The sequence below is a fragment of the Pseudonaja textilis genome, chromosome 6 (genome assembly GCF_049901715.1).
Source record: "Pseudonaja textilis isolate UNSWEBS1 chromosome 6, rPseTex1.2, whole genome shotgun sequence".
In the NCBI taxonomy this organism is placed as follows: Eukaryota; Metazoa; Chordata; class Lepidosauria; order Squamata; family Elapidae; genus Pseudonaja; species Pseudonaja textilis.
Window position 1 is genome coordinate 35,600,033 of NC_141995.1, and position 25,683 is coordinate 35,625,715.

A 25,683-nucleotide genomic window follows, 5' to 3' on the forward strand; every position below is an offset into this window, starting at 1 on the left:
GCGAGGCTCAATCCGTCCTGGGATTGAGACCTGACCGACAGTCAAGACAACTCGGGGGAGGGGGGGCTTGGGGGCGGGAAAGGAAAGAGCTACTCCCCCTCCCTGCTCCCCCTCTCTGCTTGTAGCCCAGTCCCGGATCAGGCGCGGACTCCGGCTGCATCCCTCGTGGCAGGCGGCGGAGAGGCTTCACCCCTCCTGCCATGAAGCCCTGGCTCTTGCTCAGCCTTCTGCTCCTGCAGCAAACGCTCCAAAGCGGTAAGTCCCGCGGAGTCCGCTTCGCTCTCCTCTTCCGAGCCGCAGCCCCGGCTCTTCCTTTCCCGCGGGCGTCGTCGTCTAAAAAAAATAAAATTTCTTCCTCTTCTTTCCCCACCCTTGAGAATTAAAAATAAATAAAAAATGACGGGGAGTGGGATGGGGGAAGATGTTGATTTCTACCGTGCAAATAGAGCAAAGGACGCCCGGGGCTCTCTTGGCCACAGAACCCCCTCCCTTCCTGAAAGGGAGCCTGAAGGAGACCCCAAATCCTTTCTGGAGCGCCTATAAGTAATGGAGCCGGAGGACTGCAACCTCCGCCCCATTAAAGAATTTAAGAACTTGGAAACTTTTCATTGATGTAGTTGAAAACAGACTATGCGGCAGTAGGACCTCTGGCTTTAAAACTGTATCGATGGCTGTGTTCTGTATGGTTTTATAGCCCCTCAATACAGCTGGAAAGGTCTGCAGCTTACAAATTAACACAAACAGGAGAGCCCCTCTTCTCAACAAAAAGGAACAATGACAGGGAAGGAAGAGGAATTCGAGGAAAATAAGCATGTTATTCAAGGCATGAAAGACACGTCTCTTAAGAGTTAAAGAACAGATCTCAGAAAATCTGACATCTCCTGGGATATCGGGAATTGATAGTGGTTCCTACCAAAATAAAATTATTCCAATTATTCGGGTTTTATATGCACAAGTTTTAATTGTATACAATGCTAAACCAAACATTTATAATCCCAGTGGAGTATTTTTGCTATAATTTCATATTCAAAGGGAGAAAACACTTTTATGTTGTTACTTTTCCTGTTTATCCCTTAGGGGTAATTGTTCATATGCATGAGTTTAATTGAAATCAATGCAGCATTAAAAATTGCCTGTCTCTGTCTGTCCTAGTTGATGTGGCAGACTTAATTGTTGTTAACAATAAACTGCTTGTAATTTAGGCCCATATAAAAACAGATTGGATACAAATTTTAAATCAGATTTTTTTTCCTTCCGTTCAGTGTACCCATAAGAAAATATAATAACAAACATTCCTATTAATAATGTACTGCATCATCTTTTCTCATCCTGCCCTCTCTTTATAATAGCTGTTGGTCAATCTGCAAAGAGCAAACGTCCGAAGGAGCCTGGAGAGAACCGGATTAAGCCAAGCAACAAAAAAGTCAAAACCAGAACTCCCAAATTAAAAGAAAGAAACTCCACAGAGCCTTCCCCAAAGGCCAGCTCCATAATGACACGTGTGATGGAGAAAGGCCACTTCCAGAAACCCACGGCTACATTAAACCTTTCAGCAGGTCAAAGTATAGAGCTTCGGTGTAAAGGGAATAGAATTGGATGGAGCTACCCTCCCTATCTTGACACCTTTAAAGACATCAGACTTAGGTAAGGCTTGCCAAGTAAAAGGATGAAATGGCCCTGAGCTTCATTGCAGTTCTTTCTGAACAAAACACAAATGTGGATGGTCTTGTTCAGGTAAAACACATGAGACAAATATATTTTTTTTTGCTTGGTTTAGGAGATAGCATCTCCCACATATAGTTAGATACACCCTTCTTTCAGTGGCCATGGTAGGGATTGTGAGAATTATAATCCAATACATCTAGAAGACATCTGGTTGGGAAAGGCTCCCAAAGCCTTTCACCTAAAGCAGGGATGTGAAACTCATGATGACATGTTGTCATCACATGACATATCGCAACTTTTTCCCCTTTTGCTAAACTGGGGTTGTGTGTGGCAAGCGCATGACACATGCATGAGTTTGACATCCCTGACCTAAAGCAATGAGAGGTCCTTGGTTTTCTCTGAGCTTGGTTGTTTTCTTGCAGACATTTCATTACCCAAATTAGATAATGACTGATTATGTTACCTAGTTTGGGTAATGAAACATCTGCAAGAAAACAATCAAGTTCAGAGAGCACCAAGAACCCCTCTTGTAAACCCTGAGCTACATTCTCCTTTATTAGTACCGAAAGCAGAGCTCTCCAAACTTGTCAACTTTAAGACTTGTGGACTTCAACTACCAGAATTCTAGGAGTTGAAGTCCACAAGTCTTAAAGTTGACAAGTTTGGAGACCCTTGACCTAAAGCAACGGTTGGGCTGAACAGTGAACAATTGTGCCATTCTTTTGGCTTCTTCTTGTTTCATGCAATCTTAGTCAAAAGTCAGAAATTTACGGTTTCTTTCCTAATGGCCATGACTGCACCATAAGTCTTGAGGTGTGTCACAAATTTCAATATTACAGAGCAGCCGTGAGCAACCTTCCCCACCCCCCAAATATTCTGGTGCAGGAAAAAATAGTTTCTCAGTCCAGGGGCAATATCAGGCTCTGTTTAGCAGTCTGAAGGCTCAATCCCATGAGGGCCAGGCGGGGGGAAGAGAGGATGTTTTCAGGAATTAAATGTGCACTTATCTGTGGAGATTCAAAACCATCTAGTTCTTGGTTGTCCCAAAGATGTTTTTCCATAAGGAAATTAGATTTTCTTGGGTGTTTTGGGGGGTGGGTGGGAATGTTTTGGTTCTTAGCCAAGAAGTTTCTTCAATTCTAACTGACTGGTGGGGAATGACAGGAGGGTTCCACACCCTGTTACTCTCTGATTCAGGTGATTCTGGGGACACAGATAAACTGTCAACCCTCAGAGTGCTAACAACCAGATGACTGCAAAGACTATAAATCCTTCTATTCGTCACCAGTCAGAACTGAAGAAGCTTCTTGGATGAGAAACAAAATGTTTTCAATGAAAAAAACCAAGAAAATCCAGTTGCTTTTTGGAAAAAAACCCATGGGACAAATGTGCAAAGTTAAGATACCCATTTTGCTGGCCAACCCTCCAAATGGAAAGAATGGTATCTGGCTTTCGCCCCACCCAGTCTGAATGGATGTTGGCAGGCACCAGTTGGCCAAGAACTGTTGTTGAAAATTCATATCTTAAGATATGAAGCCAGCTGTTCTTATTTCAACTGGAAATGTTCTTTTCATGAGTGTTTATAGAGGATGTCAGTGCTAGGATGGGGTTTTACTTTTGAAATGAGTGAGCTATCACTCTGGGGGAAAAGTAAATATAGGCTTTAACTGTATAATTATATAATTCATAACCAACCTTTCTAGATTAATTTATTTGTATTGATTTGGCATTGTTTCTGTGCCACACCAATGGCAGTAAGGAACTATTTAATACAAATCACAGAATTCTAATTGAAGAATTAAATATGCCCAGGTAGTTGAAAATAATAATAACAGTCCCCACATGTTAGCAGAAGCATATAATTTTAAGATATCTTCTAAATATGAACAGAAAGAGGGCCAATTTGTGTTGGGGACCAGCAACAAAAAAAGGACATTTCTATATCTTTATTTCTGGATGGGTGAGGATATATTTCTTACCTTGCAGATCCAGTTTTGTAGAATTAGTGCCAGGCTTTAGCTGACAGTAGCACTGGGTATACTTTAAAAAGTTTCTGAGAACCAAGAACTTGTAATATTTGTTGACGAAAGTTAGGAAGCCATGATGAGAAATGGTATAACTACCATGATTCAAGAATGACCTCTCTGTCTCTGCTCTCTTTGTCTCTCTGTCTCTCTCTGTCTCTCTCTCAGAGACTGGCCTATTTCTATCTTCTATCGATCTATTTTTGCAACCATTAGGCAGGACATGTTTTAATCCTCTTACTAGACTTTGAATAACAGGTGTGAAGTTCAGATCAAATATGTGTAATGTTTTCAAGCTGCTTCAAAAATAGGTCCTTTAGGAATGAAATTTTCTGAGCAACTCAAGAATATTCTGTTGCTTCTTTGGAACCTGCAGATGTTACAAAGGGATTGGATGATTTTTCCCTTAGTAGTAAATATAATCAGTGACCAGAAAGTTAAAAAAAGACAATAAGGGAAATAAAATACAATAAAAGTACAAATATAATACAAATACAAATAAAATAAAAATAAAAGCCTAAAAAGAAATAGAGAGAGAAAACTAGGGAGTAAAAATATCAACATTGTCAGCCTAAAACCAGTATTTTTTTATTATTGAAATAGCAACTAATAAACATTTACTATTCTATTTCTAGCATTTACTTCAAAGGGAAATTAACTCTATGAATGAGAAAAGAACAGAAGCTATGGTATCATAGAAGAGAGAGTGAAAAAATGTGGTTGAGGATTTCAGGCAAGAATGACTTCTACAAAGAGGCTCTTGTGGACCTCCATTGTTTCTATAGTCTCTAAAGTAGCATTCTAGAAGAATGGGACCTGACCATGCCAGGATGCTTTCAGTTCATACAATCATGTTCTAGAAAATGGCAAACCCATTCTCCAAACATCCAGGTTAACATAGTCTGGAGGAAGAATGGAGCTGGAGTTTTTTGGTTCAGTTTGTTGGAATAAATGCATTTTCCATATTCCATGCCTAATTATTTAATGCAATAATATGGTCTGAGACAATAATCAATATTTTTGTTACTAATTAAAGCATATGATAACCTTTGAAGAACAACTGTATGAACATCCTATATGTTTAAAATTAGTAGTTTTAGAAAATAGTGGCAGCAATAGATTTATTTATTTATTTATATCCCACATTCATTATTTTTACAAATAGCTGAAGGTGGGAAACATATACAGCACACCTTCCTCCTATTTATTGCACAACAACAACCCTGTGAGGTGAATTGGGCTTAGAGAGAGGCTGAGATAGGGCAAGGTAGCCTATCTGGGTTTGATGTTTAAGGTATACTACTTTATAGTAGTATACCTTAAACATTATGTTTAAGGTCTCACTTTATAGCCTGGTGCCTTAAACCATTAAACCAAACTGGGTCACATTGTAAAACTCTTCACAGCATCTCTTTGTAAAGATTTTGTATATTTGTCTATTTATTTAATATAATATGGCTGCTCATCTTACAAATACAGCTTTGGAAGGCTGACAATGCATTAAAAGAATAATAAACAATATTAGCAGAATTAAAAATACAACAGTGATCACTGAGGATGACTCCAACAAGACCATGGACAGAATTTTTTCAGTGGGACATCCTGTATTCTTCATCTTTTCCTTTTCTTTGAAGCTAAATTAGTCAGAAAGCAGATCTAAAATAAATTAAATTACTGTCTTACAAATCTTTGTCCTAAATAGATGTGCTTTACTCAAGATAATCATTGTACTTTCATTTAGAGGCCATCTTTTCCTCTAGTCACTAGCCAGTTTGGTCTAGTGGTTAAGACACCAGACTAGAAACTGGGAGACAGTGAGTTCTAGTCTTGCTTTTGTCATAAACCCGGCTGGGTTACTTTGGGCCAGTCACTCTTTTTCAGCCCACCTTACGGGTTGTTGTTGTGAGGCAACTAGGAGAAGAAAGGAGTTTGAGGCATGTTCACTGCCATGAGTTAGTTATAACAAAATAATAAAAAATAAAAAATACAAATATTTCACAAAGAAAGAAGAGTTAATCATGCACTGTTAACTTCAACCATAATTTTAGTCTAGTAAAAAATAGTTTAATAAAGCATTAATATTTCAGTCTGACCATTATTTATGAGGTATGAAATGACCTGCTGAAAAACTAGTTATTTTTCAACTTGAGCTGATTGTTTTTCAACACAGCATGATTTGGGTAGTGGGTAGAGTTCTTTCCTAATACAGCTTCTTTTCATTGTTGCTTTTTCTTAAGCCATGCTAATTATTATTCTGTTGTTGGGGATTGAGGCATGTTACAAAAACTGTAAAATAAATCTCTCTCTATATAAAAGCGAAATATCACTCACGCATCATCACAAAATCTCCAGAACCTTAAAGCCTACAAACTTGAAATTTGGCACATATGTTCCTCTTGGCTTCTAGGTGCTCACTTAAAAAGTATTTTTCAAAATGACCATCAGAGAATTAGTATTTTCTATGCTATTATTAACACACTGTGATGCTAAGGAGTTCTACTCCCCCTCCCAACCTGAAAAGAAATCTGTTCCAAATGCAAAACACAAGCAGAGGAGAGGAGTTTCAGTTTCAGTTTCACTGCAGCAACAAGCTTTAGTACAGAACAGTTGAGTTAAGCCATGCCCGGGCTCCTTGCTGCCTCCTTCTTGCTCACACAACAAATACTGCTTCAGTTTCCAACAGCCCTCAGCTCTCTCACACACTGACAGGACACTAGCCAGATGAATACCATGTCAAGCCCGAATTTGATATAAGTGCAGCCATTTTAGTTTGTCTTAGTATATATTCTTTTTCTTTTTTTCTCTGTGGCAGTCCTGGGGGGGAGGGTTTCGGTCTTGATACATTCCTAAGAGGGGAGGAGTGAAGATAAAGAGAATGTTATGACTAGGTGATCTTTCCCCTGGGAATCAAGCTGTACGGATTTGGGCCCCTGGAGATCGAGATTTATGACATCAAGCATTGTTGAATTACTGCTATTGGAGAATGTGACTTTTGGGGGATGTTTCTAACTTCTAATAATGTGGGGTAATTCCAGGTTGGGTCAGATCCGGAATTACTTGGAAACCTGACATACTGATGGATGCTGGTAGGCAGAGGCATAACCCCCCCCCCCTCATTTTCCTCCCCAAAAACTAAGCCCAATCACATAGTTTTGTAGCGCAGCATGGGTATAGAGATAGTAAATGAATAAAACATAAATGAATGCCTGCATATATTTTAAATGGGAGGTTAAAAAAAAGATAGCTCTCCAAATGTTGCTAAATTACCATTCCCAGAAATATCACTCTTGCCATGTTTGCTCTCTGCTGAGAATTATACTTCAATCTTCAGGGAGATACATACTGAGGTGAGTTTTCATGGCCAGTATTTGTTGGGTAGTACTGAGCTTCAGGGTTTAGTAATTGCAGTGTAGAGAATAATGTTTCACCTGCAACTGTGACTGGCATCTTCCAAATCATAATGGCTAACAGATTACCTTGCCTCTGAAAATGCCAGCCACTATCAGGAAATCCGTTGTCTATCTAGCCCAGGGCTGTCAAATTCCCAGTCAATGGGCCTGATGCGTCACATGCTGTCCACACCCACACCCGGTTTAGCAAAAAGGAAAAGAGTCCCAATGCGTCACGTGATCCTGCCATGACGATGTAAGTTTGACACCGCTGATCTAGACCATGGTCACCAAGCCCTGAAACTTGGCATTGTTCAAGAAACTGTTGGTTTCCCATTATTGGGTTAGTCTTTGTGGGAAACTACATAAATATGTGCCAGAGCATGTAGCCCTTTTCAAAAGTGTTGTACTAATAATATGTAGACATTCATCATACCAAAACCAAATAAATCATTGTCCAAAGGGTGCTTCTTCAAGAGGTAACTGAAGAAGCTTCTTGGATGAGAAGCAAAATGTCTTCAAAGAAAAAAAAAAGAAGGTCCAGTTGCCACTTGAAAAAGCACCTTTGAGACAACCATGATCTGGATGACTGAGAATCTCCATAGACAAAGAATTCATTAATATTTCTGAATGGATCTCCAAAGGGAGCTATGGTTTACTTTGTTGTTAACTGAGCTATAGCATAATGGGTCACTAGGTGGCAGATTTCACCTATAATACTAATCAAGTCTACCTTCAACTGGAGGGAATGAACCTAAAACAGCTTTGCCTCCTTGATGCCTACTTGGTGGTGGAACTGCCGGAACTTCCAAGGAAGGACCACCTAAAAGTGACCAGGATGGATTTAAACACTAAAGGCACAAATCCAGTGAACATTAGCCAAGATTACCTGCAATTGAAAGGGATGGAATTACATTTGTCTGTCTTGTTTGTTTATTGGTTTAACAGAATTCATTTTAATTAATTTCTTCTGGAATGTGCCTATTAACATTGCATTGTTCTCTAATATGGCAAGTAAACTCTTTCAGTTTAAAAGAGCCTACTCAGGCTAATGGTTTCCTCTATGCATGTATTTACATTTTCTCTTCTGAAGATTATGAGAATGCTGGTCTCAACTTATCTGTATCAGATGCCAAAAAGTGAATTTAGTGTCTAATGTAGTGGTCTTTTTCAGTACATAGTTTGTAAAGAGTAACAGGAGTCCATGTAAATACTGAAAAATCACATTTTTCCCCCAATAAATTGCAATTTCCTGGTAATTTGCAATTTGTGTTATATGCAGGCTCAGACATTGTAGAAAACTCATTAATGCTGACCTTGTCTCATCTAAGGTCATTCTAACCATATTTAAAAGGTTTAAAAGATTCTGCTAATACATGCAATCAAAATTCCTCAGGAACAATTGAATCTCTATAATGTAGACATTGTCTACTGAATATCACTCATGTGCCCTGTAAACATGCACCCATTAACTTCTATTAAATTATTTATTGCTTAGCTTGTTCCGCAGTTTTATATCTGTCCTTCTGCTGTCTTTGCAGAATTCACTCCAATTTTCCAGAAGTTGTGAATAGGCACTTTGAAAAATGTCCTTTTTACTGTCTTTGCTTGATGTCATTTACTCTTTTCTGCTTGAATGTACAAATGCTAACTTGTCTGATAGCTTCTGCCAATTCAGTCATTCAGATAGTTGTAGGCTATTTTCCTTCAGTACTACATAAAATTGATGATAGCTGTTTTGGTGTATCTGTAGCATTACAGATGGGACTGTGGGAATATATCATTCCTGTTTATATTGAAAGTCTGGTGCCCAAAGAAAAGTGTGAAAATACTAACAATGTCAAATGGCTTTCCTGCCATTTTTGGCTCACCTTTTAACATGGGCTCCCATTTATAGAAATGGATTAAGGTTACAGAAGGAAAATCAAAATAATCAAACGAGAAAGGAACCTAAGATCAGCACCAGAAGCTTAAATAGTCCTTTGTCTCTGTTTTTGCTAGCATCAAACAACATGAAAGGTACAGTCGGCTGATCCTGGAAAATGCCACTGCAGCAGACACTGGTGAATATAGTTGCTGGCTCCTGCAATGCAAAGGCTACAATTGTAAAAAGGATGAGTCAAAAAGAGGTTCAACATACATATTTTTTGCAGGTAATAAACTGGGTAACAATTACCAAAGAAACCAGGATTGTTTCTGTTTTTTCCCCTCTCAAATATCCATCTATCCAGTAGAGATCTAGTATCTTCAGGTTGTCACAGCTGAAATTGTAGCTGCCTGTTCTTGGGTACACTTACTTAGCATATTGCACAAATAGAAATAATGAAAATGTAACTCTGGATTTACCAGCTTATGATATACATCATATGCTTTCTGATTTCCAACAATCACAGCACAAAAATGTTCCTTTCCTCCCTTGACCAAATTATACTGCTGGGCAAAAAAAAAAAGGTGGAGTCAGCAAGAATGGGGTTTGGGGCAGAAAGATTCTGAATTTCATTTTGTATGCTTACAACAAATTTCTGGTCCCATTTCTTGTTACTGCTTGGGGTTTTGTATTAGGCTGTGGTTGTGGACCTTTGGCATGTGGTAAAACAAAAAGCAAAATGGCAGACCCTAGGAATGCAAAGTCTGCCCAGGGAGGGAGGAAGGGAGAGAGAGAGAGAGAGGAACCTTGTCTACCCAATTAAACAAACATTTGATTAGTAATGCAGGCATGAACTGGTCCAACCACATATCTTTTAACATTTCCTCAAAAAGATTCAGCCAACATCAGTCAGTTAACCTTTTCTTTATTATCATATTGGAAGAACCTCAAGGAAGTAATATAAACCAATCTTAAATTTCATTCAACTCCTTAAATATTTAGCAGATACATTAAACAGACGGAGCAGCAAATGTTCATCAAATATTCATTGTTTGCTTTTTCCAACAGACCTGCTTTCACTCGATACATTACACAGGTTTTTGAAAGGAGACTATTTTAAAAACTTCTGATAGGGAAACTGCGGTTCTGAGCAGACCATGTGGAATAAAGCAGTGGTCGCCAACTGGTGGACTGGGGACCACTGGTGGTCCATGAGAAAATTATAGTGGTCCGCAGAGAAATGTCCCCCCAAAACACTCCTCCCAAAGCAATTAATCCAGGCTGTGCAGGAACACACAGCTGCGCCGCCCACATGGCCCACCTATCCACTGGCCCCCAGCCAAGCGCAAACCTTATCTTGGGTAGAGCCAAGGGAGCTGGAACTGGAAGGTAAGACCAATGGCGGGGGAGGGAAATCCGCCCTGGGGTGGCTTACTGACATTGGTGGGAAAGTTAGTCCCATATTCCAGAGCTGCAGTAGTCACAAGACTGGCCCTTTGGTCATCCTGGAGCAGCTCCTCCAGTGCACCCGGGTGGAGAAGCAGCTGCTCCGGGATGACCAAAGGGCCAGTTCTGTGACTACTGCAGCTCTGGAATATGGGACCGATATATCCCACCAACGTCAGCAAGCCACCGTCAGTCAAAATGCATATTAGTGGTCCGTGGGATCCCTGAGGTGTAAAAGGTTGGCGACCCCTGGAAGAAAGGACTCCCGTTGGGGTTGTAATTGTGATTTGTAAGGCATCACTAAAGCCTATTTCTTTTAGCACTATTACATTGCCTTTCTTTTAGAGCAACAGACTTGAGGAACTGATGTCCACAAATTAGTAAACCTGTTGCAGGTCACTATATTATTGTATGTGTTCGTGCATGCACACACACACATATATGAAAGCACACACAAAAATCTTTCCTCTTATCTAAGATTGCAAAACAGGATTTATCAAGAACCAGACAGGACATAACACATAGTGTAGCTGGCAGGCTGTTGTTGCAAGCAGGTCAAGCCTGAAAGTTGCCTTTGAATTTGAAAGTAGTACACTTATTTATGTCCCTGAGATATAATAGGCATTTTGCTCATGGTTGGTAGATTAAATTAGAAATGCTACTGTTTAAGATATCTTTACAAATTTTGCTGCATTCTCAGACCTTGAGGTAAGGTAGGCGGTGAACCCTTTAAATATTTTCTGTGTCAATTGGAATTCTTTTCTCATCATCTTTTCCAGTTTTGAAGATTGTTCTTAGTAAATTTAAAGTTCAATCCTGCCCAGGGTCTATATATTTATATAAACATTAAAATTACCAAGAACAGTCTTAAAAACTAGAAAAGATGATGTGCACCCAGAGAAATTTGTTTGCTAAATTTTCATCCATTACTTCGTGACTTGTTATCAGGTACTTTGGAGAATAGGTTGATCCTTTTTTCTCTACGATAGTCCCTCAAAAAGACTTGGAAGACCGCTATCATTTCACCCCAGCCGTCTACTTTGTTAGACTATTCCCAGTTTCTGTAACCATTCATTGTACAGTTTAGCCTCCAGTCCACTGATCATCTTTGTTGCTCTTCTCTGTACTATTTCTAGAGTCTCAACATCTTTTTTGGACCGGTGTGATCAAATCTGGATGTAGTATCTGGATGTAGTATTCAAAGTGCGGTCGTATCAGTGCAGTATACAATTAAGGAGAAATTTCTTGCCACTGCTTCACATGATCTTGATATAATCCTTTTGTTGATGTAGCCTAGGACTTCATTGGCCTTTTTTGGCAGCTGTGGCACACAGCTGGCTTGTATTTAAGTGATTGTCCACTAGGAGTTCTAGAACCCTCTAACAGTTACTACTGTTGAACCAGGTACTGCTTATTTCTATACCTGTACATTTGGTTTTTCTTGACTAAGTGTGATGAAGATGTTACCTGTTCAGACAAGTGTAGAGTTGTAATTGCAGGAATGTTCCAATCTCGGATGGCAAACCTCAGATAAAGAATGTTTCCAAGCAAATACAACTCAGGCAAACAAAGTCACTAATCTATGGATAAAGGAGGATTAGAGAGGGGAAGTAAACATATGTTAGACTTTAACTAGAGATAATTAATTGTATGGATTACTGTACTAAACAGTGACGAAAGTTAAGCAGTAACCCAAGTTAACCAATGATGGAGGATAACTAAAAATGTATATAAATCCAAGACTATACTCCAATAAAGATCATCATGATTCAGTTGTTCATAATCAAACAACTCGACTGCCTCATCATTACAACAAGTGGCGCCCGAACAGGGACCCTCTTACTTTGTCCAGCAAGGATTTGGTGCACCTTCAACCCTTTGCGGTTCTTCAACCTTTTGGTTTCTGTAAGTATGGGGTCTTTGCTTTCTGAGGAACAAAGGAAGCATGTAGATGAATTAGGCTATTTGTTGAAGAAAAATAATACCGAGGTACCACAGAGAAATCTCTTAAGGCTGGTCCAGGAGATTGCAGCTCAGTGCCTATGGCACCCAGAAAAGGGGTCTTTAAAATTAACTGATTGGGAACATATTGGGAAAGCATTGCATACTGAACCTCGAGCAAAAATAGAAGTTTTGCATGTGTGGCATTTATGTAGGCATGCAATTGAAAAATTTGGTCACAATGAACTTTTTCTTTTAACACCTCCACCTTCACGTTATACTAATGCTGTCATTTGTCCCCTTCTTCACCTGAATATATGTCTTCAATTCCCTCAGCTCCTGCAGATACAGGGCAAAAGCCTCCTGACTCTATTGTTCAGTCTTCTTTTCAGAAAATGGTAGAGACTTGTAAAAGGGATGCCTCTGTCTCAGGAACAGAACTTGCAGAATTAATGTCTGTTTGTCCAGTACAATATCGTCCTGGTCAGGGGCCACAGCTTGGACTGCAGGAAGCAGAATGGGACAGTCTGCCTTATCAGATCTTAAGAGAGTTTAAAAAGGCAGTTACAGACTATGGGATTAGTGGTAATTTTACAAGAGGACTTGTAGAAGGAATAAAAAATGGTTATACAATGATCCCTGAAGATTGGAAGCAAATATTTTGCATGATTTTAACATCCATGCAATAATTGGTTTGGGAGAGTGAATATATGAGACATGCTCAAGCTGCTGCTTTAGGAGGAGGAGGAGCATATACAGTTAAGCAGCTATTTGGTTCTGGACCATTTGGTACAATTCCTACTCAAGTTGTTCTTCCTCCAGCTACGTTAACTATTGTTTCTGAAAGTGCCTTTCATGCTTTTCTTAAGGTACCCCAAGCTGGAGAACCTAGAGCAAATTTTTCAAACATTCGACAGAATGCCAATGAGCCTTATGCTGACTTTGTTGAGCATCTGTCCAAAGCAATTAGACAACAGTTTGATCATCAGGAAGCTGCTGGTGAACTTCTTCGCCAGTTATCTATTGAAAATGCTAATGCAGATTGTAAAAGAGCTTTACAGCTGTTAAAGGCTATTGCTCATTACACTCTGGCAAATATGCTGTGAATCTGCCAGGATATTGGAACATTCCTGCAATTACAACTCTACAGACAAGTCTGACTCTTGGCTATTCTATGGGCCAGGTCTCTCAACATCTTCTGATCTTGCACTATTTTTTTGAGTTTTACTATGCTCTGGCTGGCATTAGGTTTGATAGTGTCCAGCCACCATGTTCTTTGATGATCTAGTTTTCTTTTACTGGTAATTCTTCCAAACATAATTGCTTTCTCTAGTAAATTCCCAAGTAAGAGAGACAGTTTTGTGATTCTGCCTTATAGTGTCATGTTTGGTATTATGAGCTCCAGTACTTGCTTGTGAGTCACATTTGATGTCCAAGGAACATGCAGGAGCCTTCTCCAGCATATTCCAGTACATCTCAGATGAGTCAATGTTCTTCCTGTCTTGCTTTTTTAAGGTCCAACTTTCACAATCATAGGTAAACATAATAGAGCGAACATTTGGTTGCCAAGCTGATGTCCTTGCTTTTCCTTATTTGGCTCATGTTCATCATTGCTGTGTGACCCTGTGCAATCCAACATTTTATTTCTGTGCTACATTCACTGCTTTATGCTATCTGAAATCATAAGAAAGTGATTTTCCCCACACATTCTATCTCTTTACCTCTAGACAACTACTGGTCTGTGACCTGGGGGTTGGGGACCTCTATTCTAAAGTGTTGGCTAACCCTTCTAGCTTTGTGTTATCTTCAAATTTGATGAGTTTCTCTTCTATCCCTTCTTCTAAAACATTTATAAAGAGTACTGGGCCTAAGATAGCATCTTTAGATACCAACTGCATGCTTCCATCCATGTCAATGCAGTTCCATTGAAGACTACATATTGAATGCAGTTGGTCAGCCAGACAGTTACAAGTCTGTCCACATTTTTCTGTCTTAGCAAGAAATAAGCTGTGGTCTACTTTGTCAAATGCCTTACTGAATTCCAGGTATACTATTACTACAACATTTTTCTGGTCCACCATTTTAGTCACTTTGTCAAAGAATGTGGTGTTTGCCTGGCATGATCTGTTTCTGAAAAATCCATGTTGGCTTCTAGTAATAGTTTTGCTTGTTTCTAGGTTTTTGCAGATCCATTGCTTGATTATCTTTTCCAGGATCTTCTAAGATATCGATGTCAGGCTGATTGGTCTGTAGTTTCTTGGGTCCATTCCCTCTCCCACCCCCCATTTGTGCAGACTGGAAATGCATCACCTCTTGTCTTTTGATAGTTCACCAGGGCTCCAGGATTTTTATAGAATATTTTATTACAGTTTATAAATTAAGTTAGAAGGTCCCCCAACAATATTTGGATGGATGGTTAGAAAATTATCTAGCTTTCTGTCCACCTCCATCAAAATAATGTCTCATACTGTTCCCTTTTAAAGAAAGCTATTATTAAATATTATTAGATGTTTATTATTAATAAAATCCAGAATTCTATAGTATTTTCTTACAGAAGCTGCAATCTATCTACTTACATCTATCTATCATCTCTATCTATCTATCTATCTATCTATCTATCTATCTATCTATCATCTATCTATCTATCTAATCTATCTATCTAACTATCTATCATCTAGCTATCATCTATATAATTTATTTATATCTATCAATCAATCATCATCTATCATCTATATCTGTCTGTCGGTCTGTCTAATCTATCTATCTATCTATCATTTATCTATCCATTCACCCATACATCATCTATCATATCTATCTATCTATCATCTATCTATCTATCTATCTATCTATCTATCTATCTATCTATCTATCTATCTATCTATCTATCATCTATATCTATCATCTATCTATCATCTATCATCTATAACTATCAATTATCTATCATCTATCTATATCATTTATCATCTCTCTCTCATCTCTCATCTATCTACCTATTAGCCATTCATCCATCCATCCATCCACCTACCCATCCATCTACACACACACACACACACATACACAAAAACATACCTTGGATTGCTTCTTTATACAGATAAAGAAGAGTTCTTTGTTCCTGCTCCCAGCTATTTTGAAGTGGTCTACCTCAGCCCAGATAAACCTGCTGTGATTCCCTGCCGAATCACCAACCCATCAGCAAAAGTAACTCTGCATCAAGAGTTTCCAGCAGAAGAGATCAAAGTGGATGGAACTAACATTATCTATGATGCCAAGAAGGGGTTCATCTACCAACATCCAACCTCTGATCAGAAAGGAGTAGTTTACTGCAGAGCGGAATCACGGGGGACATCTCAGATTTCTATTAAATACCAGTTGCTTTATGTAAAAGGTAAGTTAATTCCAAGAGACTTGGTGTGTAGTAGAATACTTTCAATGTTGTTCAGCTGAAACAGTAAGAAGTCACACTTTGGCTATGTTTTCCTGATGGGTCCACAAGGAATTAAAATGATGGAATTACTGTATATCATGCAAATGGGTAGATTGATTTTGATAATTTCTCTGAGTTCCTATTTTAATTTTCTTGCGGAAATCACAGGTGCCAAGTTTTGGAGATCTGCCACCAAATGACATTGTAATTTTGAGATTCCAATGTACAAAATGGGGATTACATAGGAGGAATACTTGTCTATTACAAGCCATGACACAGTTTCACACATCTAACATATTAACAGTAGCTCTTCTTGTAGACGTTGCAGGTTGAGAACCATGTATTGTACCAAATAAAAACCAGGAGTCTTCTAATAGCACCTTTTCCAACTCACAAAATTTAAGCCCTGGAATGAAATTTGTTAGTCAAAAAGTGATAAGAAATTAGGTTCATTGAGTTATGCTCTTAAGAAGTAATTTTATGGCCTCTTGCAAATGAAGCTTTGTTACTGCATAAGCATTTGTAGTTCCCAATTCATCTCATCAGATCCAATGTGTGGTCTTGAGAAATGAGCATGATATAAGGGTTGTGCAAAGCTTCCAGTAGAGGTGTTTTGCAAAGCACGTTCATGCAAATGAAGCCCTTTTTGAAATTTAAAGAAGCCATCCTTGGAGTTATGTGCCTACTCTGAAGTCTGTCCGCTGACTAGGCTTCTATTTTTTATGTACAGCACACTTCTGCTGTAATAGTCCTTAAAGCAATCATGTTTTGGAATATGCTTTGTATATACAGAGGCATTCTTTAGGGGAGGAAAAGAGATATGATGGAAAATTGGAGAATCAGAGTAAATAATGACTATTTTAAAAAGTGTCAGGTACAGAATTGCTATTTGCTTATATAATAAAGGCAGAGTTTATTGTCTAAGTATCTCAGTAGTATGGATCAGTAGAGCAATTGAGACTGGAATTGCCATCACTAAGCAACATGGTCATAAAGCATGATGTCATGCAATTGTATAACTTGGCAATGGTAGTTCTGGAACTCCTGATTAAGAACTGTGCTTGTCTTAAACTCGCAATTATGACATTGCTGAGGACAGTGGCCATGTGCTTGCCATTTGTGACCTTTTCTGCCAGCTTCACACAGCAAAGTCAAAGGGTAAACTGTTGGGGACAATCTACATTGGGCTTCCCAAGCTTCTCCAGCTTCCCTTGATTCACAGGTAGCCTGCACTGCGCCTCCCAGACCTTCCAGCCTCTCCCTCCCATTGTGCTCCCCCCCCCAACTGCATGCTCTTACCTGGGATTCCCGCCATATCCTGATGACTGCTAGGATTGCTATCTGATACAGTCATATGACTATCTTATGAACCGGGCTTGTCTTTAAGCAAGAACCTTAGATGACCGCAATGCCCAGATTCCTTCCAACCTTCCCACTGATTTTGTGGGAAGCCAGCAGGGAACATCAGAAATCATGATCACATAATTGCTGGGATGCTCTGAGTGCCAGAACTCAAAGCACCAGTCATAAGTCCTCCTTGATCAATGTTGTTGAAACTTTGAAAGGTCACTGAACGAATGGGTGTAACTCAAGGACTACCAGTATAACCAGTCCTGAAAGAATTATTAAAATTCCAGAATTGTTTTTGCCACCGTTTCAAATTCCAATAATCTTTTTATGCACAAGATAGGAATGTAATTGAAAATACATTTCGTTTGTTCCATTCTTGTCTTGTGAAACCCAAATTTTAATCTATATGAATATAATGGGGCCACCTTCAAAGCAACCACACTTTACTTTTCTTCTTTTCATTGTATCTTATCTTTTGCTTTAAATTAGTTCCTTATGGACCTCCTTCAGCTACAATCAAAGCATCATCCAATACATTACAGGGTGGCAGTGACGTTAATGTTTTGTGCACAGTTTTGGGGCAGCCAGATGTAGAAGTGGAATTTAATTGGATATATCCAGGGCAAGAGGTATGTATCATATATTTTGTTTTCTTTGAATATTTCTTAAGGTCTAAACTGGAACATTATATGTGTCTTACTATGCAGAAGAATAGATTTTAGATAATTGTGGAATAAAGCAATTAGCTACAGAAGTATATTCAATTACTACAAGAGGTTTCAACTGTTTTATCAAATACAGATAAGGTTAAATATTAACCTATGTTTCCATTACTCTAAGTTTATTTAGATAATTCAGTACAAGGTAATAAATAAATTGGCCAGCCCTGTTTTAGACAAGCCTAGAAGGAAAAAAAAATATCAGAAAAGGGCACGGATAGGCAACAAGATTGCAATTGCATTACAGAATTGGCAGTCAAAGATTAGATTATGCAAAATTAGATTACGCAAGTGTTTCATAACTAAGAAGTCTTCCTAGAAATTACCTTTGAAGTTCCCCAACAATTATTTTCTTACAGAAAAAGGTTTCTTTGCCAACCAAAAAACTAGTAACATAAAATGTTGCATATTTATTGTGGAGTCCTTGGTGCTCTCTGAATTTGATTGCTTTGTTGCAGATAGTTAATCATCTTGTAGCACTGATGATGTTACCTACTTGGGTAATGACATGTCTACAAGAAAACAACCAAGCTCATAAAGCACCAGGGACCCCACAGTTCAATATACAAGTTACATATATACTTTTCTAAAGATTTTTTATTGCTCAAGTCAATTCTTTTGCATATTATTAAGTGATGCTGTTGTAAGGTAGTTGTGATGAAGATGAACTGATCACACCAGTGATGGCATTAGCCGGTTCGCACTGGTTCATGCAAACTGGTAGCAAGGATTTCGTGTGAGTCGCCAAACTGGTAATAACTTCTGGCTGGCCATGCGGCCAACCTGGTTGCCCGGTTGTCACTCACTCGCTTGCCCCACTCATCTGATGCCCGATGCTCACTCACCCAGTTACTCCTTAAGGTATTTCTTTTTTTTTTTTCACCTCCCGACAATCAGCTGTTCCTACAAAGAGCTGTGCCGGGATTCCCTTCGCTTCTTACTGCTTCGCCCAGGAGGCTTACCTGAAGCCCAGAAAGGCAAAAAATGGAGGGAGTGGGCGCAGCTCCCTAGAAGCTCATCTGAGGCCAGGAAGCCCCCAAAACAGAGCATTAAGGGGGTCCTGCATTGCCTCCTATGCTCTGTTTTTCTTCTTCCTTAGTCCCAGGGGAGCCTTCTGGGAGCAAAAATGCCCCCCCCCCCCCAGAGGCTCCCACGAGGCCAGGAAATTCCCAAAACAGAGCATGGATGTGTGCTGCATGCCCCTCCTATGCTCCATTTTTTTCCTTCCTGAGCCCCAGGGGAGCCTTCTGGGAGCAAAAACGCTCCCCTCAGAAACTCCCCTGAGGCCAGGAAGGCCCCAAAAACGGGGTGGGGGCGGTGCTGCAAAAAAAGCCATGCCCATCCAATCACATGACCATGCCCACCTAGCCACGCCCACCTAGCCACACCCACCGAACCGGTAGTAAAAAAAATTGAATCCCACCACTGGATCACACTAAAAAAGTATTGCCTTAGCCATGAAAGTCAGTTGGGTGACCTTGAGACAATCACTCTCTCAGCCCAAACCATCTCACAGGGTGGTTGTTGTGGGTAAAAATAGGAGGAAGAAGGTATGATGGATATGTTCTCAATCTTAAATTACTTGTAAAATAATAAAGGTGAGATACAAATAAATAAATATTGAGTTTGTAATGTTAATACAACTAACTGGACTTATATCAATAACCATATAAAGATTTGACATCTTTGGCAAGAATGGCAGATCATGTCCAATCATTGCATTCTATAAAACACATTGGGATTTTTTTATTGGTGATTAATCTTGGATCTAAACTCCTTGATGAAGCTTGACACACAATCTTAGCTAAAGTCTAATTTAAGTCACTAAATCCAACAAAAGCAATATAAGCTTTGTAGCCACTTAAAAGAGATCTGTGATGACATAAGTGATTCCATGGGTGTTGGGCAATGTGGAAAAAAGGAACACACAGTCTCATCCTTGCTATCTTCAGTCTTTGTCTGAAGGGAAATGTACACTTGCATACATAGCTTGCTCAGATCATACATAGTGCTGTGCAGGTAGATCTTGCTTACTGGATTTCTCATTCAGTGACTATTTAGTGTTACGATGGTGCTGAAAAAAAATACCTTTATAACCTGCCTGCATTTACAAACTTCGCAGTGTCCTTCACATGATTGCCATTACAGTCAGTATGCACTGTCCTGTGCCTGATCTGTGATTTCTTCCTTTCCCAGTTACAGAGTGAAGAGATTAGAGAAGAAGGGATTACAAGAGAGCAAGAGACACACAATGGCAAATATATAGCAAAAGAAATGTGGTGGTGATTTCAACTCAAAGAGTTACCCACAAATAGTCTAGCATATTCATCATTGCGTCTTTGACTCTCCAATCTCTTCTCCAATGTCTTCACTTTGTAAAAAGATAGTGGGGAGCAAAACAAAAAGCAAAAACAGACCAGGCATGGGAGAGTTTACCTACAGAGATTGGTTGCCTTTTTTTTAGCCCCTCATTTGTTTAAGCAATCTGTCAGGATTCCGGCAGTTACCCCAATTAAATCATCAGTTTCAAGCCAAACTCCCAAAATTTCAAAGGATTTATTGGAAGTCAACATGTCGGCATGACCTCTGTATTCTGCATGGGGGTGGAGAGAGAAAAAACCCTAGCAATCTCTATAGGAAAGTTATCCTGTGACTCATCCACTTCCATTGCCTCTTACAAAATAGAGAGATTGGAGACAAGAGAATTACAAGAGAGTAAGAAGGCACAAAATGGGGAATAAACTTGGCTTTTCTTTTCTTTTTTGCATAGTAGGTTTGGGGCTCCTGGTACCATCTCGTTACTTTTGATATGTATTCCTCATTGTGTGCCTGTTTACTTTCTTGTAACCCCTTCCTCTTCAATGAATGTAAATACAAATATTAATTTTTTTCCTTCTTGCTAAATATCCCAGCACAGAGTGAGCATTCCAAAGGGCAATATTGGGTGGTAGTAGGGGGAGGGAAGACGAAGGATGGTTAAAAGGCAAACAAAGGTATGAAACTGATTAAACTTGCCAGTTATAGGCAACCACTGTGAGCTTGCTCTCCCAGCACCAGTTGTGAGCATTCCAAAGGACAGGAAAGTGGGGAAAAGAAAAGCGGAGTCACAAGCATTTGATTTCCCATTTAGCCATCATTTTAATGACAGAGCTGCTGGTCCCAATTGTAATGTCTAAGTGAGGCCCACCTGTAATTGTGTTGGAGCAAGGAAGTACAGCTCCTTTTTAGACTTCCTGCATGAATGTGTGGAGTCTGCAAAGAAGAAACAATAGAACAATTATTGTAATCTAATTTCCTACTCCTTACAGAAAGACTGCTGTTGGACTTACAATATTTACAATAAATCATGTAAAAGCAAGAGATGTGAACTTGAATACTAAATTCTGCATTCTAAATTAAGCAATCTATCTGGCAGGAATGCAAGGGAGATCAGTCTTAAACTGTCTCATATATTTCTTTCAAATCTGAAGTCTAATATGAATTATTTAAAAAAAAACATAAATAAATAAGAAGGCATTCATCAAATCATCTGCCTTAACTTGCCTCTTTCATTGGTTGTAATTCAGAGTAAAGCTACTGTGTATGTTTTAGATTAGTAGAAAATAACATTTGCAAACCAAAAAAGGTGGGTTGGGTTTCTTTTGTTTTTGCAGAATTCTACCCCATGTAATGTGTTGTTTTCATCTTTTTAGTATAAAAGACCAGTAAATATCCAAGATTCTTGGAGACTAATTGATAGAGGAGATGATCATACTACAAGAATCTCTGAGAGCATTATTACTGTTGAAGATTTGGAAACCATTGATGCTGGAAACTATGTATGCGTTGCTCAGAATCTTCGAGGACAAACCACAGTAGCTACTCAGGTTGAACTAATCTGAAGTCTCCAAGTAGGCAGAACAAGAAATAAACTGTCTAGTTTCTGACCAGCTTTAAAACTGGAAATGGAAATACATTGGACAAAAATCATAATATATTGAATTTTATATAAATTAAAACTGAGCATATAAATATAAAAGAGACTGGAAACCAGTGTAGTACAAGCATTTCAAAACTTCGCTGCAGGAAGGAAATGTATGGTTCAAAATTTGCTTCTATTGTTAATTCCATAGGTTGCTTTAGAGATGTCACCATTGGGCATCTGCCTTTGCATAGATCTTGCCATATTTTCACAATAGAAGTGCTGGCCTACTTTACAGAGCATGTTGTAAAGGTTTAAACAATAATGTATCACTACAAAGCACTGAACCTAAGAGAATAATTTTGTATTTGTATTTGTGTCTGCATATGAATGATACATATTCAAACCATTTTCTCCATCAGTAATTTGGAGTTATTAATTCTTAGATGATAATATAAGTATGCAATATGTTAGTTATCTTCCTTATGCTTGTTTGCAAGAAAAGCAAGCAAGTACACACCTGTAAGGTTTATCGATCAAGAACATGTTTCTTATCAAAGAAACATGATAAGAAACATTTCCTTATCAAAATATCTATTATGTACCCATTCCCAAGCAGAATTTGTTCTTACCTAAGATAGCTTTTATATTTTATGTTGAAGTCATAGCATATATGAATATTAACAGGTCTTGTTGGATGGACTTGATGCATTTCAACTGACGTGTCTTTAAAAAATTACATATTGAATAAACTGTTTTTCAAATTTCAGAGTAGTTGGTGTTTACAGATTATGATGTAACCAGACATTCTTGCTGAAAATATGGTGAATGGTGTGATACAGCTTTTAACTCTTCAGGTCCTCCCTTGAAGATAATATGGCATTTTTATATTTTTTTTCTAAATTCACATGCAGATGTGGATATGCCTATGATCAAATAATTTTGCTGTAATCTTTGTAGAAGATAAATAATGCCACTTTATAAGTCTATAAGAAGCAAGCCTTATTTTTTTCTGTTAAGTACCATATTTAATAGACTGCAATGTAAGAGAATTTGTTTAAATCATTTATCATGGTTCAACAATCTCATAGAACAGGCACTGTCAAAGCTTTGATAATCACCGTTTGCATTGTTTCCTTTTTGCTGAGAGCTTTTCTTACTGTTTTTGTTTTGCCAAGTCTGAATTGATGAATTCTTCTCCCAAACTGTGTCAATGATATTCCCCCTTTTACAATCCTTGTCAATTAATCCCTCTGTTATTTGGGACCATCTAGGCCCAGTTGGTTTGGGGAAGCTCTATAGCTCCTTGTAGCGAGGAGCATGTCAGTTCCAGGTAGCTCTCACATTGCAACCATTTGCAGTTACAACAGTGATTAAAAAGTAACTTTACAGCAATCTTTACATCCATGACCCTCACAGGTGTGAAAGCATAGGAAAGCTGAAGTAAAATTGTAAGTATAGCTGTGGTTTCACATAGTGGCCACTTTGCTTAACAGCCAAGTTACTGGTCCCATTTGTGGTTGCAAAACAAGGTCTGTCTTGTCTTTGCTTTTGTAAAAAAAAAAAAAAGACAGCTTTTTCAAACTGAGCTCAAATGCTGGCACATCTATATAATTTTCTTGGCAACAATTCAGAAGTTAGCTTTTTGATTTCCCAATCTAGTGAACAAGTGTGGCATTTTTGGGGTGGTGGTCTCCTTTTAACTACTAGCCAGGGATGTGCACCCATGCTGGCAAATGAAACAGCAGCATAAGCCCTGCACAGTTCAGATAAGTTTTAATGGAATAGATCTGTTTCATTTATGTTCTAAACCAGGGGTCTCCAACCTTGGCAACTTTAAGACTTTCTGGACTTCAAGTCCCAGAGTTCCTCAGCAAGAAGTCCACAAGAAGTCTTAAAGTTGTCAAGGTTGGAGACCCCTGTTCTAAACCATCTCTCCCAAATGCTTTGAACAGGTATATTTGAGATAGTACAATAGGATAGTACAATAGTACAATAAAGCTTTAGGACTTCAGTGCAGGAAGGACCATTGCTTAGCTGAAGATGGATAAGTATCTTCCAAACATACCAGATGTTTGTATTATAAAATTGGATTTTTACATTCATCTGATTCAACCTGATTTTCCTTTGAGCAAAAATATAGTCTGATAATATTTCTCACAAGAAATGTTGAAAAAAAGCAAATGAATATATTTATGCAACCATTTATTGTTTACATTTGTACCTTGCCTTTCTTGCACACTCTTTTTTGATTTAACAACCCACAGTAACCGTCCAATGAAATAGGTCAGGTTGAGCGGGAATTACTGGTTCCATCTCCCAGGTAACTTTTGTGGCTGAGAAAAAAAACTAGCATGTGGATTCTTCACTCCTATTACAACACCACTACAAATCACAATGCAGCTGGCTTATTATTGAAATTCAACAAATGAAAAGGAAAAATGCTCGTAGTGCCATTTGTCTCTTTTATTATCTAAGGAAAATATGAAAAACAATTTAACAATTTGTCTATAGCAAGACAATTTTACCATCTTCAGCTAAGCAACTGTCCTTCCTATAAAATGTTGAGTACAATATTCCAAGAATAATGCACAAACCATTTGTAGAAGTTCATAAAAACCTTTTAGCATAAAATCTAGCACACCTGCTGTAATGGGTGATCTATGTTCTTCACCAGGGCTACTTAGAAGAACCATTCAACTTTTCCCTCCCAACATCTTCTACAATCTCCTGCAGTGGCATTTCTTCATATTAATGGGCTATGCACACAATAAAGGTAAAAGCATGCCATTCTGCCCTGTGTTCATGAAAGAACAGCAGCATGTTGATGCATAATTAAAATGTAATTAACATTTAACTTTAGGTTGTTGATGAAACGTGTATATTTTATGACATAAAGAAGGGAATCTGTTGTCTCTATGGACAAGATGAAAGCATGCAAACAACTACACTGGCTGCTCCATATCCTAATCCTGATCAGCTTGTATCCTAAATTCTGGAGTACTTGTAATCTATTTCCATAAGTATATGCATACACTCTTTCTTTCCTTCTCTCCTTTCTTCCATAGAAACAGCAAAGGGAAAAAAAATCAGGGTGAAGCGAGGCATGAAGAAGGAAGAGCTGATTTGAGAAAGGAAATAAGCAAAGCGGGGAGGGAATGACAAGGGAAAATAAAAGAGAATTTCCCACTATCTGGGCCTAATAAAAGGGTTAAAATTCAACTGGCAAGCAAATTCTTGCAAATCTTGTCTCCTAAGGAATCTGCACTTTTCAGCGCTGGTGTCTGCAGTCATTTTCATACCCTATTCATTGTTTTGTTTTTAATCAGCAATTTAAAACATTTCCCCACTTCACACTCATGTGCACTTCTATATATAAGCCCATGTAGCAACAAAAAGCAAATATTTTATATCTACAAGTTATTATCCTCTGATATGGGATATTTATCTGTAGAAACTATTATCCACACACAATAGGTGGGGATCTATGACCTAATATATATATATATCCCTCAGCTATTTCACAATGCTGCCACCTGATCTTGATTTGGATGCCATTTATACTAAAAGAAATGGACTAGAAGACCTCCAAGGTCCTTTCCAGTTCTATTCTGATAGATTGACTATATGATCTTCTCCACCATGCCTGGTTCTCACTGGTCTTTGAAGATCCAGTTCTTAGAGACAAAATTAGATGCATGAGATCAATGCTAGAATCCAAATAATTTGAGGGAAGGTTGCAAGATCTTATATTTTGTATGCCTATATTTCTTCTTATATGTAGAAAGGGATCAGATAAACCTGCAGAGAGATTGCAATTCTACTCCTTTTGAAACTTACCTGATTCTTTGCAAGTTTTCATCAGTTTATATGCATTGTTCTGGTAGTTAACCTACAACTTAATTGAAATGCAAATTGAAATATAGCAAGAAGCTCCACTAAGTGAAAATTTATAGT

At 38.5% G+C, this 25,683-nt stretch overlaps 1 protein-coding gene across 1 annotated transcript; it reads left to right on the forward strand.

The window, feature by feature from the left end:
- The first annotated feature begins 9 nt into the window (after positions 1-9).
- On the forward strand, positions 10-22,495 carry PDGFRL (platelet derived growth factor receptor like). Its single transcript, XM_026697942.2, has 6 exons — positions 10-255; positions 1,350-1,644; positions 9,080-9,231; positions 15,424-15,717; positions 17,596-17,735; positions 21,518-22,495. The coding sequence occupies exons 1-6, from the start codon at positions 201-203 to the stop codon at positions 21,704-21,706; spliced, it is 1,125 nt and encodes a 374-aa protein (XP_026553727.1). The 5' UTR covers positions 10-200; the 3' UTR covers positions 21,707-22,495.
- The last annotated feature ends 3,188 nt before the right edge of the window (positions 22,496-25,683 follow it).